The following is a 16762-nucleotide window of genomic DNA, read 5'->3' on the forward strand; positions in this document are numbered from 1 at the left end:
CAGCACGCGGCGGGGCTTCCCGTAGCCCAGACTCAGAAACTCCACCCAGACACCCCCAAGGCCACCCTGGGACAAAGCCGGGTGCCCAGCACTGCCGCCAAGCAGGCTCCTCTGCACTAAGGGGTGCAGCTGGCCAGCCTCCACCCCCAGGGCCCCAAGCTTCCCCAGGAGGGCACTCCAACCCACGGCCCCTGCCTTGGGCTTGGCAGCACAAGAGAACAGGGGAAAGTCCCCAAAGCCCCGTCCAGTGGGGTCCCCCACTCCTCTCCAGCATCCCCAGGAGATAAGTGATATGAGCACCATCATCTGGACCTGGGAGCCCAGCGCACCCATTTTACAGAGGGAAACACGGAGGCGCTCATTCCTGAGAAGGTAGAGCCACTGTTGCTCAGACCTGGGACTCACATCCAGGCCTCCAAACTCCAAGGAAGAGAAGGGTCTGAAAGTTGAAAGTGGCCCAAACATTGGCGACTGACAAAATGACCACACAGGCAGAGAGGTCTGACGAAGACCAGGAGATGAAGCCCGGGCCTCCTGGCAGTCTGCCTGCCTGCTGTCCCCTCCCTCACCAGCCACCGTCAAGACCTCTGTCCCCCACCAGGCGGGAAGAGGAGGCCCAGGCAAGCAGCCCAGCACTGGGGTCTCTGAGTGGAGCAGAGGGTGCGCCAGGCTCCCTGAACCCGCGGTTGCCCCTCCTGGCCACTCCTGCTTCCTGGGGCGTTTCCCAGCGTCCCTCTCCATGAATGAGCTGGTCACATGGTTCCAGGAGGCCTCGTTTACACCAGAGGCCTGCACACAGGTAACCTCCAGGCAGGAGATGCCAATCAGGAAGGAAGCCAAAGCCACCGAGCAGCCAACGTAAATGTCAACATCCTCTCAGTCGACACTGGTCGACACACTGGTCACTGGAGACTTCCTCGGGTCTCGCTGGGACCCGTGACTCTCACTCCACACCTGGCCCTGCCAGCCAGTTGGACTGGCTGGGAACAGCCCAGCACCTGGCCTGAGGGTCCCGTCGAATGAACAGGTGGATGAATGGGTCCACGCCAGGGGCCAAGGGGTGAGGACGCCGTGGGACAGGACCAGGGGGCAGTGAGCCCTGTTGGGGACCAACGCACTGGGGAGGAAGAGGACCTGGGAACCACAGAGCCAGGCGCGAGCTGGCTTCCCTTCCTGATGCCAGCCCCAGCATCTCTCTGTCTGCACTTTGCCTAAGGGTAGGGTCCACGTGGCTCTGGGGCACGAGCGGCCTCCAGGGTCTGCACCCCAGTTGGTGCAGGTGGGCAGGTGCCCTGTGGTCACAGGGAGAGTTCCTTATTCCCTAAGGACACTGGGAGTCACGCCGGGCCTGGGCTCCACACTTCCTGCATGGGCCCTGGCAGGCTGCCTGAGCTCTGCAAACCTCAGTTTCCCCATCTTTAAGGGGGTTGGACCCCACGTAACAGGCTCCCCCGTGTCTGGGAGGGCACATCAGTGACTGCACGTTGGGCTTCCTGTCCCCTGTGGGTCTGGAGGTGCTCTCTGTGGGGCTGGCGTCCGTCCACAGGCAGGGGTCTGTCTCGGACAGTCCTTTAGCCTGCTGACGGAGTCAGCTTCCAGGGCCAGAAAGGTGGGTGCCCCTAGCCTCCAGGAGGGAAGAGGTGTGGTACTTCCAGGGGACAGAGTAGCAAAGTGACAGCCAGAAAGGCTTTTGTCCCCGTGCCCCCCACAAGGGCTGTGTGGCCTTGGGCAAACTGCTAAACCTCACTGAGTCTCTGTCTGCAACAGATAAAGGATATACAGTCCCTATGCCCACAGCAGGTTCTCAGGGAAATGTCACTTCCTCCCTTTTCCCTTTTAAAGACTTCAAGGGTCTACGCAAAGGAGGCCGGAGGCCTGGAACACTTGGCTCCTGTGTCCCTGCTTCCCGGCAGGGCTGACCAGCTGGGAGGCGGAGGGGCTGGGCTGGCAGGGCTGCATCCCCCAGGCCAGCAGAGAATGGGGCTGACCCCCTGAACAGGCTGGGCCAGAGTCGGAGGCACACAGGGTCTGGGGGGTCTGAGCCCTGCCCTCAAGACACGTGGAGAGCATTGGGCCCCCAGCAAGGTGGCCCGACTCAGTCCCATCCAGAGCCACACCACATGTATTGAGCACCTACTAAGTGCTGTGTGCTGAGCCTCGTGAGTGGGGAACACAACAAAGTGGCCAGGCAGTAGTGTCTGTGGGACTAGGGGCATCGGAAGCCCAGCGTGGGGAGGAAGAAGACAGCGGTGCCAGGGAAGGAGCAAAGCAAGGCTTGGGGTGGATGCCTCTGCCTGCTGGGGAGGGAGGCAGGGAAAAGCATGGCAGGTAGGTGGAACAGCACTGTAAAGGGGCAAGGTGGGAGGCTGGGTCAGGGGACCCCAAGTCCTGGCCTGCAGTGCAGAGAAGGCCTAAGGCCTGGGGGCCGTGGGCGTAGGTTAGTCGAGCACCCTCCTGCCCTGGTCCATCTGCTGGTGCCTGTGCTGGTCCTGTCCAGGGTCCCTTCCTCAAATCCCCCTCGTACCTGTCTCCACTCTAACACCCACTGTGCCCTGGCCAGGAGACCCAGGGGCTGGCTCCACTGGAGACCAAGGAGGGTGAGCAGCCAGGACCGGGGTCTGGCTCTCCTGACGCCCAGGCCTATCCTTCCTCCTGCTTCTGGGCCCCTGGCCTTGGCAGTGATGCATGCTGGGAAAGCTTCAGAGATCCTCTGCCCGGGTTCCCACACTGCTCAGGCCCCACGGCCTGATCCCGGTGCCCTGCTGAACTCCAGCCCCTGTTTCCATAGAGACAATACGAAGACGATCATCCCTCTCCAGCCCAAGCCACGGTCACGGGCTATATTTATCAGGGGGATACCAGTGGGATTTGGAGATTCAGTCCAGGAAGCTGGTCACTGGCTCTGCAGAAATAGACACAGAGGTCTGGTGGTGCTGGAGTCCGGGCAGGGTGGGGGCAGGAGCCTGGCCAGGGAAAACACTCCAAAGACCAGCTGGCCACAAGGTGCAGGTGCGGCTGGCACCGTGTCCGCCACAAATGCCCCTGCTGGGGGGGACTGTTCTGCCAGAGAAGATGCCCTGTGTGTGACTCCTGGGTCCCACACGGGAACAGGGAGGCCTGTATGCGCTGACATTTACGAAGAGAGCCAAGCAGGAAGCCGTGACCACAGGATAATTGGAGCTCCCTGGGGTGCGGCCTCTGGGGCTGGGAGTGAGTGACGCAGAGGCGGACCGCGTGTCAAGGTTACTCACGTCGTGCAGTGGGTACGCGGCCGAGTACACGCCGTTGGCCAGCAGGCTGGTGATGCCTTAAAAACAGAGGCAGAGAGAGCAGGGATCAGGCGGGCCCGGCACCTCGGTGAAGTCGAGCGGCCCCAGGGCCGACGCGGCCACGCAGAAGTCTCAGAGCCCGAGGCGCCCGCCTCCGCAGTCCAGCTGCCTTCCTGGGGCTCCTCCCCAGGGTGGCCGTGGCGGCGGGGTGTCTATCCCTAGGACGTGATAAGGCCATGCTCGATTGGCAGGACCGGGAAGGGAGGAGGCCCCACGAGGAAGCTGAGCCCGGAGGAGAAGGCGCCAGCAGCACCCCTCAGCTCGGGAGCCCCAGGCCCGTGGCTCGCCCGCTCCCCGGCGGAGGGCAAGCCTGCAGACCGCCCGGTGGAGCGGCGTGTTAGAGAAGCTGAATCACGAGGAAACACGGACGCAGCAATTGATGGTGTCAGAAAACACACATACAATTTGGAGTCAGGGTCGAGGCTGATTGGAAAGCGGAAGGGGACCCCACACTTACCGTACTTCCCACATTTCCGCCTTTTACTTAGAAGGGCAGAGTCCTTCTTTCTTCCCTCTCCTTGCCCTGTTTGTACATCGGCTATTAGTTACGTGGAAGGGCCTGGAAGGGTGCAGCTGCACGGGGCGGGGGGGACGTGCTGGTGGCGGGTGGGTAGGCGGGGGGTTCACAGTGGCCCAATGCTGGGGGTCCGGAGGCACAGCCAGGCCCACGTCTGCCAGCCCAGGGCCTGCACCGGGCATGAGGCAAAAACACCACGCCTGCCACGCCTGCCTTGGGAAGAAGGTACTGGAAGGGGGCGAGCGTGGGGAGGGGGCTACCAGGGATCTGATCTTGCCGACACACGCAGGGACCACGCTGCTGAGGAGTTTCCATGAAACCCCTCACTGCGTCCGGACCCCCCTGCTGGCCAGCGGCTCTTGAGGTTAAGTGTGTGTCTGACTTTTCCTGGGCGGCCCACCCGTGGTGACCCCATTAGACCCTGGTGGGAAGAAGATTCCCTGAAATCCCTTAGAAACAGACCATCTCCTTGGTCAGTGATCCAGAATGGCTGGGGACCTGAAAGGCACTTAGGGACCCAAACCAGAGGGCGGCGAGCACGTGAGTGAAAAGATCGCCTGCCACAAAACGTGGAGCGGGGTTGGCTCTGGCCGAGGCCCAGGTTCTTGTTCTTCCTAGGCGGCTCCCGCGGCCCTCACAAGCGCATCCTTCTTCAAGTCTTTCCACAAATGCCCTCCTGCTGCTGAAGCCTTCTCTGACCATGGCTCCTAAACCTCCCCAGTCCTCAGTCCCCTCGCCTTGCAGCACTGTGCTCTGGCTCATCAGCACATTTGATCTGTTTCCTTCCCCTGGAATATAAATCTGCTGGGTAGGGGGCACAGCCCCTGGGACAGAGCCGGACGGGGACAGGAATCGGTCACTACCTGTTGCAAGCTGAATGGAGGAGCTTGGTGGTCAGCAGAGCAGGGAGGGGGTCAATGTGACGTGGGACTGTGGAGAAGGACCCTGACCTGCCTGTCTCCTCCCAGGTTTAGGGACCAGCCCCGCAGGAGGCTGGTGGGAAATCAGATCCTCCATCCTGGACAACCTGAGCCAGACGCCAGCTCTGCTGAGTGGCTCTGACCCCAGGCACTTTAGCGACCTTCGATCCACCACATGTGTTTCTATGGGGCGCCATGGGAAAGGGTCAGGGACCCAGCCCGGGCCTGGAGCCCCATAGCCTTCCTGCCTCTGGTGACCTGGTGGCCTTTCCATGGCTTTGCCCTGGCAGCTCTGTCCTGTGGAAGCTCTGGCGCCCTGGCTCCCGAGGCCACCTTCTTTCCCACCTCTCGGAGCAGGACCCGCCATGCTGAGGTTCCCGGCAAGCCCATGCGGTCCCTTCTCTGGGCTCCTCCTGACAGTGTAGGGCCCCTGTGCTCACTGACAGAGGACGTGGACTTCGAGACGTCAATGCCCCTGTGAGCGACCCTGGACCATGCTGGCCTGAGCCCTGAGAGGCCACCTCCCCGCATCCTGGCCTGTCCCCAGGAGCCCCCCGCTGAGCCCTTCCCTCTTTTGTGGCTCTGTTTTACTTCCTGTGGCATCCCTCCCTTCTCGGGAGGCCCTGGTGACAGAGTCTGGCTCTTCCCAGTTGGCTCTGACCTCTGTGGCCAGCGTCTGGTCCCTGCAGAGGTCTGTGTGACAATGTGGGCCTGGCCAGGAGGAACAGCAGGGAGGCTGGGAAGGGCATCGGGGCTCGGCTCTGGGGCTCATTGGGTTCCGTGATGGGTCCTCGAGGAACCCAGTAGAATCGCGGCATCTGCACATGGTGGCACCTAGTCAGCAGGGCACTGCTTTGCGTGGGCCTGGGGTGGGGTGGGCTGCAACGGGCCCCCTGGGGACTCTGCTACTGGATGCTGTGGACTCGGCCGGCCGCGCCCAGCCAGGCCTGCTGCCTCCAGCAGCCCTGAGGAGTTGCTTGGGCTGTGGGCCCCAGGGGTCTCCCGGCTCCTTCCAGCTGGACCGCAAGGCTCAAGGGAGGCTGGGAACCTGGGTCTGTCTCCATGCCGGCATGTTCCAGCAGGACACCACCCCACTCCCCCGTGGGACTCCACCGCAGGGCCATGACCACGTACAGAGTGGACGGGCCTCATTGTTTAAAAGTGCCAGCCATAAATCTGCCCCGTGGCCCCAGAACGGCCTTCCTCACTGCCGCCCAGCCCTCCTGTCTGCGACGGTCACACAGGCGTAAATCAAAACCCGAGAAAGCCCAGGGGAGGATGGGTGGCAAGGCTGCCTCAGGGGCCCTGACCACTGGTGAGCCCCAGGCCTTACCCATGCCGTACTTGGCCTTGGTACACGTCGTTCTTCTCAGAATTTCATAGACCTGTTGTGAGACAAGGAGGGAGGCGCGGTTACCGCAGGCACCTTGGCCAGCAGCACCGGCTCGCTGGAAGGAACCGGTCAGACACCACCAAGGACAGAGTGTGTCAAGGGAAGACGGCGGCCGAGCTCAGGGTTCCAGAGGGTCGAAGGTCTGAGGCTCCCAGGGACCAAGAGTGAACCTGAAGAGTCCTCATTGGTGGCATCCCAGGGCGGCCATGGCACAGTGCTGGCCACACCACCACAGCTGCCCTGGGGCCCTTTTGGCTGAGAGGTGAGCTGGAGCAGGTGCCCTCCTGGACACAGCCCCAGGTGCCCCTGAAGCCTGGGGCAGGGCCAGGGGTGACAGGCAGGTCTTGGGATTCCACCTCACACTGACGGGCATCACGGCGCCCGGGAAGAACCCTCTTGAAGGGACCCCAGCTCCCTAACTCCCGTGACAAATGAGACTGACTGGTGGCCCCAGGGCCCGGCTGGGGAGTCCGCCTGCCGGATCTGAGTGCGCAGGCCTCCTTGGCAGCTGTGGGACGTCAGGTAACTGGCTTCCTATCCTGCCTGTATCACCACATGCAAAATGGAGAGGGACAAGCAGCCCCGACCTGCGGGGGCAAGCTGGAGTGTGCCCCTCTGCTCCCCTCCCTCAGGTGAGCCAGGGCCCCTCTGATGCCCACCAGCCTGTGCCCTCCGGCCCCATGGCCACCCGGCTCCGAGCTCCGTCACTGAGCCATAGCTTGGGCTCCTGGTGGTTTCTCTCCTGCCCCGCGGGTATCCACATGTCCCTCCAGACCTAAACGGCTCCAGTGCCACACGGGCCTGCTGAGCAGGCCTCCCTCATCGTCCCCTCCCCCTGCCCGCCCCCCACCACCCCAGTGCTAATGCGCTCAACACCCGCCCACCAGCCTCAGGCACACAGTGGGTGCTCAATAAATGCCTGCGGATGAAGGAACCGCTCACGGCTGCTTCCACCGAGTCTCCCTGTTGTCAGACAATCTAACTGACCGCCCTGGCCCTACCTGGCTCTCTTGGGACCACGGTCACAGTGCCCATCACCACCGACTCCGTGACCCCAAGTCAGCCCCTGGAAATCACAGATCGACCACACCCAAGACCTTGCTGCACAACCTCCCAGGGCTCTCTGTACCTTCCGACAGCTCCGAAGACCAGGCCAGAGTGGCTGGCATGCGGGGCCCTCTCACCTCCACAGCACGGCCTGCACTGGTCTCACCCCAGCCTGGCTACAGAGGGCAAAGCCTCCAGCGGTCAGGTTGCTCTGGGCACACAGCAGCCCTGCCCCAGGTGAGGCAAGCAAGCCAGGGCTCAGTGGTATTCACTGTCCTGGAGCAATCGCTCTCTGCGACGTGGTGAGCACGCCGGCCATCACCCCAGGGACCACAGGCTGAACTTGGTTCCACGGCAGATGCTCCAAGGACGATGGCCTTGGAGTTTGCGATTTCAGCCACTTCCTGACGGCCAGGCAGAACGACACATCTGTGCCTGCCCTGTGCTTCCGGGGGTGCTCGGCAGCCCCAGAGGTGGCAACACGTTGGGGTGCACAGACATATTGAAACGTGGGCCCAGGTGACTATTCCACTGTCCCCAAGTCACTGTGAGGCAGAAGTGACCCTGTTGGGGCTGACAGCGTGGTGGCACTCTCAAGTGGCTGACAGCCGGGAGGCGGGCCTGCCCGAGCCCGACGGGCGATAGCGGTGCCTCGGCCCCTTGCTGCTCATTACCACCAGATGTGATTGCAAAGGTCGATCAGCAGCTCCATGAGTGGTGAGCCCAGGGGGCCTCGGCCCAGCGCCACACCCACCTGACGACGGAGGCGTCCATCAGGGAGCAGGCCGGACCCAGGCTGGCTGCAGGGCGCACTGAGGGCGTGCAGCACAGGGTGGACGGGACCCGGATCCGCCCCAGGGTGCCCTGTGCCCTGGTCCTGCTGCTGGCCGCCTGCCAGTCTGGGTATGACAGTGGTGAGGGCCGCTTATCTGTGCCAGGTCAACCTGGCAGCCTCCCCTAGGCCCTTGGCCTCTGCTGGCCCGCAGGCCGGGCGACTGGGCGGGGAGGAGAGGGCCGCCATGACTTGGCTGCGGGGCTGACTTCTTGTTTAGACAGAACCTGGGGCCCCAGCCATGCACAACCCAGCTTGGCCGGTGCACAGTTGGCGGCCGGAGGGTAAACAGAAGGCCAGTGCCTTGGGCAGAGCAGGGTGGCCCGCTCGGCTCAGACCTCGCTCTGCTTTTCTGGCAGAGGCCTAGAAAGAGGTCCCAGCCCATGAGCATGGCCCCCACTGCCGCACCAGGGCCCGGCAGCTGGGCGCCCGCAGACTCCAGGCCACGGGCCCTGCAGCAGAGGGACGGCAGAGGTACCCAGCTCCCTCCCAGCCCTCCTGCTGTGTGGCTCTGCCTCGGGCTCCTCCTCCTGCTGCCCCTCCCCTGGGTCACTCCTGCCCTCTCGGTTCATTATCCTAATTATTTCTGTCACAGACAATTAGAAGCTGCCTCCACCCAGAGGAGTTTCAGTGAAATGAAATGATCTTCGATGTCCCCAGGGCCACCCAGCTGGTGAGGCAATTCCAGAGCGCAAAACTTACTATGGAGCTTCGGGTTTTGCTGTCGAAAAAGGAATCCTTATCAGACAGGTCGAATCTGGAAAGACAGAAAGGAGACAAGGCCGTTCCAGAGACGTGAGACAGTTGGCACACCAGGGATGAGGGACAGGCTCTGCCCTGGACATGGCTCTGAGACCCCAGGGGAAGGTGTGGCCTGAGGCCTCCTGAAGACACCAGCCTGCCCTTGGTGACATCCTGAGCCGGCGGCATTTAAAGTCTCTGCTAAGGGCAGGATCATTCTACCTTGTAGTGTCATTCTACAACAGCTGGGGTCCCCACGTCTTGGACAGCACAGGGACGGTCTGAGGCTTCCTGAGAACAGAGGGGACCTGGGCGGGGGCCAGGGCCTCCCTCTCCATGGACTCTGTAGGCGAGCTCAGCCCTGGCCGGGTAGGGATGGTCCTGGGAAAGGGCCCTCCTGCTGGTGCCCCTGTTTTGGGCTGGTGGAGGGAGCAGGGCTGGGCGGCTTCCTTCCCTCTGGGCCGCCCCCTCCAGGACCAGGTGACACAGCTGAGTACCTGTCCCAGGGCAGCAACCCTAGTGCTGGCCAAGGCACCTGTGTGTGCTCCCTGCCCCTTTGTCCACCCGTGAGGCCAGAGGGGGCCTCTGTCCCCAGATCTCCCCCGCCAACATCCTGTGGGTTCCCAGAGTCTGGGGTTTGTGTTCCTGCCCCTTCCTAAGCTCCTGCTCTGCCCAGCAGGCTTGGTAAGGCTGCACAGTCACTGCGGACCCAGGTGGCTATGCCCCATTGCCCCTTGGGAGCAGGGGAGGATAGAAGGTCCCGGAACGGGCACAGAATTGCCAGGCAACACTGCTGCTGGCTGTGGGTCCCTGGGGCCTCGGGACTCCCACTGGGGAAGCTTTCCGATCTCTTCCTCCCTGGGCTGCTGGGCTTATGGCTGCCCAGGCCACAGGAGAGGCAGTTACTGACTGCTCAGGGCCCCGAGCAGGGCAGGAGGAGGAAGCCAGGGCCCCTGCTCTGGCCCAGGCAAGGAGAGCCTGTGCGGTGTTTTTTAAGCGCCACACTGGACCGTGCACCCCTCCCAGTTTCTCGGCAAGCTTGGAACCCACGTCCACTGCCCCTCTGGCTCAGCAACTCCAAAGCCCTCTCAGGACACAGTCCTCTAGAGGCCGGAGTCCCCCTGTTCCTGGGGGAGGGAGCATCGGTCTGCAGTAGTCACGCTGGAGGGCGGAAGCTACAGAGTGGGGTCCTGTGGGGAGAGGGCCTCACTTACAGGTGCTGCTTCTCCCGAGAGAAGGGGTAGGAGAGTCTCTTCATGGTCTGGGGCCTGTGCTCGGCCACCTTGGGCTGGATGGGGGCCGTGACCTTCTGCAGGACGGAGTTGATGGTTTTCAGGAGGCCGCGGGTCTCGCTTATGTGATACATCTGTAAGGAGACCAAGGCGGGGGCCGCTCACGCTGCAGAACCCCAACCTGGGGCCTATTCTTGAACGCCCCCAAACTGGAACAGTGCATCCTGGGGAGACAGCGTGCTCTGGGCCGGGTTTCTGAACCAACCCTCCATGTTTCAGGAGTGTCTCTCTCAAACTTGTCTTGTTTCAAAAGAGGTGACCGAGTGATTCCCGTGAGCTGAGAAGCCGGAGCTGCCTCCCCTCTGAGCCCAGTGTCGGCACCTGCACGCAGGTCAGTGGGGACTCCGGCCTCAGCCTCTCTGTCCAACAGCCCCCCGACACCAAACGTTCAGAGATTAAAAGGAAACATCCCGGCAAGCGAGAAATGTAATTAAATTGAATTTGATAAATAGCTGAGACCCCCACAAACATTAAAGTACCCAAGTGCAAGTTCAACTGCATTTGAACTTGTGATCCATCCCCACGGTGGGGAGGCAGGTTTCTGTGCCTCGACCTTCTGGTGGGATTTGGTCTGGGGTCTCCAAAGACCACCCAGCGCTGGTCACCCCCTCCATGATCAGGACAGGGACACTCAGGCACTGTAACAGCCGAGCCTCACTGCCCTTCTGGGGTGGCAGCCAAGTCCCCTGGCTTCTCTGAACAACTCAGAGCCCGGTTCATGGTAAAGACATCCTACGGCCAGACGTCTGTGTGACAGTCAGACCCGGTGACGTGCTGGGGAGAAATGTCACCACCAACCTTCTTAGTCGGCATCTTCAGTTTCAAAAACTCAGCCTCCCTGCAGAGCACATTCCAGGGGGCGTGGATTTTCACAAAGCCAACCCATGGATTTTCGTCTAGAAAGAGAAGAGTTCTCGGTCAGGGGGGCCAGGCCCACTGAAAACCCTGTTTACTTCTGGAGGCAGCCAGGACCTACGGAGAGGCTCCCGCACAGGCGGCCCGGGCCTGTCGCCAGCCTCACCCCGAACACACTTGGAGGGCTCCTGGGTCCCCTCCCTGCGGGTGGAAGCACAGGGCGCTAAAGGGACTCCCAGGTCACAGCAGAACGTTTACGAGTCCGGAGGGCCTAGTGTGAGGGGACTGGGGGTCAGAGACTCCCACACCCCAGGGGGAGTTTTCAGGGCAATGTAGTTGAGGTTTCCCAAAGCAGCCGGGCCACCGACCAGGGGCACTCAGGCCACTGGACCTCGGGGCACTCAGGGCCCCTAGTCCCCTGCTCATGCTGTGGCACCTTCCCTCCGTGGGCCAGGGCCACCCCCGGCCTGCTCGGGCCACCCCCAGCCTGCTCGGGCCACCCTCCTGGGAGCCACCTGGTGCAGCGGCTCCAGGGCAGACCCAGGTTCGAGTCCCGCTCCGCGCCCCCACCAAAACCTGGACTAGGGAGTAGCTGCTCCCTGGTCCTGAATGACAGTGACGAATAGCCAAGGTCACTGAGCACTGGTGGTGAGAAGGCAGCCCAGGTGAAGGCGTCAAAGAACTGATCCCAGCCACCTTGCACTTCCAGACGGGAACAGGGAGGCCGGCGAGGTCCCCTCAGCCTGCCGTCCCAGGCTCAGACCCCGCCGGGGGGCTCGCTCCCCAGGATGCCAGTCCCCAGTCTCTGATCCCCCTGGACTTTGCTCTTAGACGGCCCCTCATCCAGGGACTGGCGTTGGTGAGGGACAGCACTGTCCCCTGTGGCACCTGGCAGCCCCAGGCCTTCCACTCCCGGGCCCAGTACAATCGCAGCGGAGCCCGGGGCTCCTGGGGCCGGAGCTGCCTGTGGGCCTCGTGCCTGCAGCTGGGCGATACAGCCTAGGGGACCCCTCCCCTCCCCTCATGGTGCCGGGACTTAGAGGAACCCGTGCATCCACTGGGGCCGCAGAGCGACCACCTGGGGTTTGACGAAGTCTGCCTCACCTCCCACCTAAGGAGGGTGGACAGAGCGGGAGGGGACGGAGACCTGGTGTGTGACGGCTGTGGCAAGAAGCCGCTGAGCCAGGGCCACCGGGGAGGAGCAGGGAATCTGCGGTGTGCAAGATAAATGCACCCCGGGAATGGGGCCTGGGGGGGTGTGTCCCCAGGGGCTGGTCCTGATGAGCCACGCTGCCTTGGCGACCCCACGCCAACCCCACTTGGGGAAAGGACTCGTCCCTGACACCCAGGTCCCTCTCCTGCTTCTCCCATCCCTCCTCCGCTGACTTCCCGCTGGCGGGCAAGAGCTTTGCACAGGAGCCTGTCTGAGTGTAGGGACAGTGTGCAGAAGCGCGGGCCTGGCACGTGGGGCCCGCACTGCTTCAAGGTCGCAGCAGGACCAGGGCCCGCCAGGCCAGGGCTCAGAGGTGTACAGGGTGGGGCACGCTGGGGCCAGAGCCCAGGACTGGGCCGCAGCAAGCGTGGGCTTGGGGTCCCTTTGGGAACCGTGTGTGGCTCTTGGCATGGGCTGGAGGAGGCCTCCAGGGCCACTTAGGGATAGAGGCCCCAGGACTCCAGCTGCCCAGGCGGGGGCAGGGGCCAACTCCGGTTCTGCCCCTGTGTAGCCCCTGGCATGTGACTTGACCTCTCTGTGCTCTCTCCTCCTCTGTAAACGGAGCAATAAAAACCCCGATTCACAGAGGGGGCGCCTGGTGGCCTCAGCAGCGCCTGTGCCGCTGCCTGGCTGAAAGGAGGCTGAGCTAGGAGGCCTCTTCCCGACCACGAGGCAGCGAGACCACGCCCGCCTGCTGAGCAGTTCAAAGTGCTTCCCCAGCCCCGCCTCAGAGGGTCCCCGGTCCTGATGACTCAGACTGACATCACGGGACACCCCTGAGTCAGGAGAGAGGACCGTCCCCAGCCCACATGCGGTGGAATCCGTCTTCCTGTTCCAGACCCGGATTAATTTCTGTGTGCTGCTCACTGGCCAGCAAAGACCCAGACCCTGCCCTTCAGAGCTCACGGAGGCGTCTGTGGAGGTGGCCAGGACCAGGGGCTGCTGCCGGCCCCTCCCCACCCGGGCCATCGCGCTCCCTGCCTGCGCCAGCAGGGGGTCTCTCTAGGGAAACATCTGGCGAGACTTGGGAGGGGGTCCTGGGACGGGTTCAGAGAAAACCCACAGGGGATGTTCTGAGGCGCGGTACCCAGCCTGGCAAGCTCGCCCACCGCCCCCAGCTGAAGGCCCCAGGAGGAGCTTCCCACCTGGCCCCTGGGGTGGGAGTGTTTGAGGGGGTGGGGTGGGGTGCCACCTGGCCAGGTCCCAGGGCTGAGAGGGGACAGGGCCAGGAGCCCGAGTCCCCAGCCCACTGTGTGGGAGCCTGACCGCCCCTCCCCAGAACCGTTCCCAGCACTTTCCTCTCAGAAGAAAGAGGAAAATCACAAACAAAAACTGCAAGGTCCCTGTGGGAGAGTCACGGTGGCGTGGCCAGGGACGCCAAGGCGTCCCTCCATGGGCCCTGTCCCTGTGGGCCTGCACGACTTTCACAGGGTGAGCAGAGCGCTCCACGGCCTGCTCGGTGGCCTGGCATCTGCCTGCCCTTCCCGTTGGCACCAGCGTCCAGCACCTGGGGCAGGTTTGCCCACTTGGTTGTGTCCCTAGGATGGGGACAGGGCCTGGCAGGGCAGGAGCTCACGATATTTGCTGAGCAAGTGAAGGGGGCAGGGGCCCATCTTTACTGAGCACCCACTGTGTGCCAGCTGGTCGCCCTGCTTTCTGCCCTCCTCCCTCCTTCTCCAGCCCCCAGGGCTGGACCCAGGTGACCACTTCAGTCACGGGTGAAGGGCCCCCAGTGGGTGTGACAGGAACTCAGTGGGGGCTGCTCCCACCCTCCCCTTGGTGGCCCTCGACTCTGGACATGGGCCCACATGAGGCAGAGCCACGGCCAACAGGTGAGTCCCACACCTCAGTCACTGCTGACCACTCTACACTGCACAGGGAGACTGGCTTCCCATCTCAAGGCGTGGGACAGAGCTGCAGGGTCGTGTGGCACTTCCCTCAAGGAGCAAAAGCCCCTACCCCCTCTTGACCCTGTGTCCAGACTCAGGTCTCAGGGCCATGGGGACCAGCGGACGTAGCCTCAGGGGGTGGACCAGGTGTGCTGCTTTTCTCCAGGCAGGGACAGGCTGGGACACTTGCACCCTGAGCCCTCGACCTGGGGTCCGGCCCAGGCCTGCCAGACGCAGCTACGGCTACAAGACACGGTCTGTCAATCATAGAGGCCTCCACATTCCTGCCTCACTGCGGGCGGGGTGGCCGGGTCAGCCCCAGGGGAAACAGGACGAGATGCGGATAAAAAGAAGAAGACCAAATGCCGTGACCTTCAAGGCTCTGCAGACCCAGGAAAACAGCAGAGCTCATGGGTGACGTCATGAAGGAGCACCCAGCACCGTATCCTCCTGGGTACGTGGCCACCGGGGCTGGCCTCTGTAGGAGAGCCCAACCACGGAGGGGAGTGAGTTAGGAGACCTTCCCACGTGCAGCTGGGTCCTGGGGGTCACTGTGCGGTGCCTCGCAAAGGAGCAGCATCCTCCTCTAACTCCAGGGGCCCGAGCAGGAGGCAGGCCTGGTGCGGGTCTTGAGATGAACTGCGGCGGTCAGGTTCACCCAGTGGGAACCGGCAAAGTGACCATCAGCTCTGACCCTCCCACACACAGGTGGTCACTCTTGCTTGTCCTGAAGGGCAGAGGGAAGACAAAGGCAGACGAGGAGGGAGAGCAGCCACCGAGAGGGGCCGAGACTTCAGTCACAGCCGCAGTGCCACACTCTGCACAGGGCGCCTGATCCCAGGCCTGGGAGCCCCGCAGGGTCCACAAGGTGGGGGACAAAGCTGGACACAGCCGGGCGGGGCTGGGGGAACCAAGGGTGGAGACGAACCACGCACTCCACCTGGGATCAGGAGTCGGCTCCACTCGTCTCATTTGAAAAAACAAACCTCAAGGCAGAAAAGACAGTGAAGAAGAGGAAACGTCGGAAAGAGGAAAGACGGCACAGCGGCTTGGAAGAGAACCCAGGGAACTTCCGGAAATGGAAACGGAGCTTAAGGAGAACTGAGGACTTCCAGGCCCGGCTGGCAGACCGGCCCCGCCCAGGAAGGCAGGAGGCAGGGCGCTACTGGCAGTGGGGCCAATTCCCAAGGTGTCAGCGCTCCGGGCTGAGCTCGGCTCCGCAGGGTGACAATCAGCCCGCGGAATTCCTGACATAAGAGCTGGCCCGGCCCCCCGCCCCGGCCTGGACACGGACAGGCTCTCAGAACTGCAGCCAGGTGGCAAAGATTTCCCCTCACACCACCTGGGACCCCCCAGGTCAACGGTCCACGGAGAACCTGGAAGATACGGCATAAGAAGAAAAGTCCAGAATTCCCTGCAACAGAAGTGTTTCCACACAATCGAGTCAAGGCAGAGAAATCGCTGGGACAAGAGTCACGCATAGCTCTGGCCCTAGCAGAAGACCCCCGAGTCAAAAGAAGAAGGCCGCTTCCACGGAGATGGCAGGGCGGAGCTGAGTGGAGAAACACCACCAGGACCAGCCTGCTCTCCCCACAAGGGGGCTGTTCGGGGTGGGCTGGGCAGGGGCCCTGAAGGAGCCTGGGGCCAGGGGCCAGGCTTCCGGGCCAGGCCTGGATGGGGGCTCTGCCCCTCAGCACCCCAGTCCAGGGTGGGATCCCTGCCACGCCACTCACTCTGGGCTGGGCAGACTCAACTGGGGCAGCTGGTGCTTCCAGACCCCAAGCCCATAATGGGGCTCACTCTTCTCTGTCCTCAAAAGCCAGAGACCTGGCACCTATGCCATTGAGGCCCAGCCCCACCTCCTCCAGGCTTGGGGCTTCGAGGAGCAACCCCGCCCCAGGGCCAGGGCGACCAAGTCCCAGACCCGCCTCAAAATCTGCTGGAAACAGCAAGAACCAGAGGGTCCCTGCCTTTCCCGGGGCCATGGCCACCCTGCCCCTGCCCTCCCTGGTCACCGGGTGGAGGGTGGGGGGGGTCTCACTCCCGTCCGTCAGAACTGCCGTGCTGCCTGCACCCTGGGAGCAGGCGAGAGACACCTAACCCTGTGGCCTGGCAGTAGGCGGGCAAGGGGGCCGACTGCCCACGGCCAGCTCTTCCCACATGCCAGCCCGGAGCCGGACCAGCCTCTAACCCCGATCGCAGGTCTGGGGCCTCGCCACTCAGCTCCTCTTTACAGACTGGGAACAGGCCTAGAGAGGGCACCTCCTAGCTCAGGAGGCGCTCCCCCGACCCCAGCCACCTCCACAGCCAGGGCTGATTTCCCACCGGACGTGTCCCTCAGCCTGGGGTGAAGGTAGCCCCCTCCTCCACAGAGCCACAGCCACTAGCTTTTCAGGGGCAGCATCCTGAAAGACGGGGAGCACAAGTCCCCAGTGACCGACAGCCGGCTGGCCCACCAGCTACCTGCCGAGAGACCGCAGCAAACCAGCGGGCACAGGGGGTCCTGACAGCCCACCAGAGCAACAGACGCTGAGGGTGCAGGTCCAGGGCCCCAACAGAATCCAAGGAAACCAGGGTCAAGTCCAGCAACAGGGCAGTGTGGGCCCTGGACACCCCCAGCCGCACTGCCGGGATTGCAGCCAGCGGCATTCTCTGCAGTGACCCTGGACATAAATAATGTCCAGTGGGCTTTGAGGCGGACTTCACAAGCATGATGGATTTTCATTGCAAGAAA

The 16762-nt window shown here is 63.1% G+C and overlaps 1 protein-coding gene across 1 annotated transcript in view; it reads right to left on the minus strand.

Annotated features, from left to right (window-relative positions):
- Ano1 (anoctamin 1) overlaps window positions 1–16762 on the minus strand; it is a 128384-nt gene that overhangs the window by 46802 nt on the left and 64820 nt on the right. The window contains 7 exon segments of the mRNA XM_047516857.1: window positions 3252–3307; window positions 3787–3852; window positions 6100–6151; window positions 8741–8795; window positions 9994–10145; window positions 10870–10952; window positions 10955–10967. Coding sequence (XP_047372813.1) covers window positions 3252–3307; window positions 3787–3852; window positions 6100–6151; window positions 8741–8795; window positions 9994–10145; window positions 10870–10952; window positions 10955–10967 — 477 coding nt within the window.

Source organism: Sciurus carolinensis, chromosome 11 (assembly GCF_902686445.1).
Source record: "Sciurus carolinensis chromosome 11, mSciCar1.2, whole genome shotgun sequence".
Taxonomy (NCBI): Eukaryota; Metazoa; Chordata; class Mammalia; order Rodentia; family Sciuridae; genus Sciurus; species Sciurus carolinensis.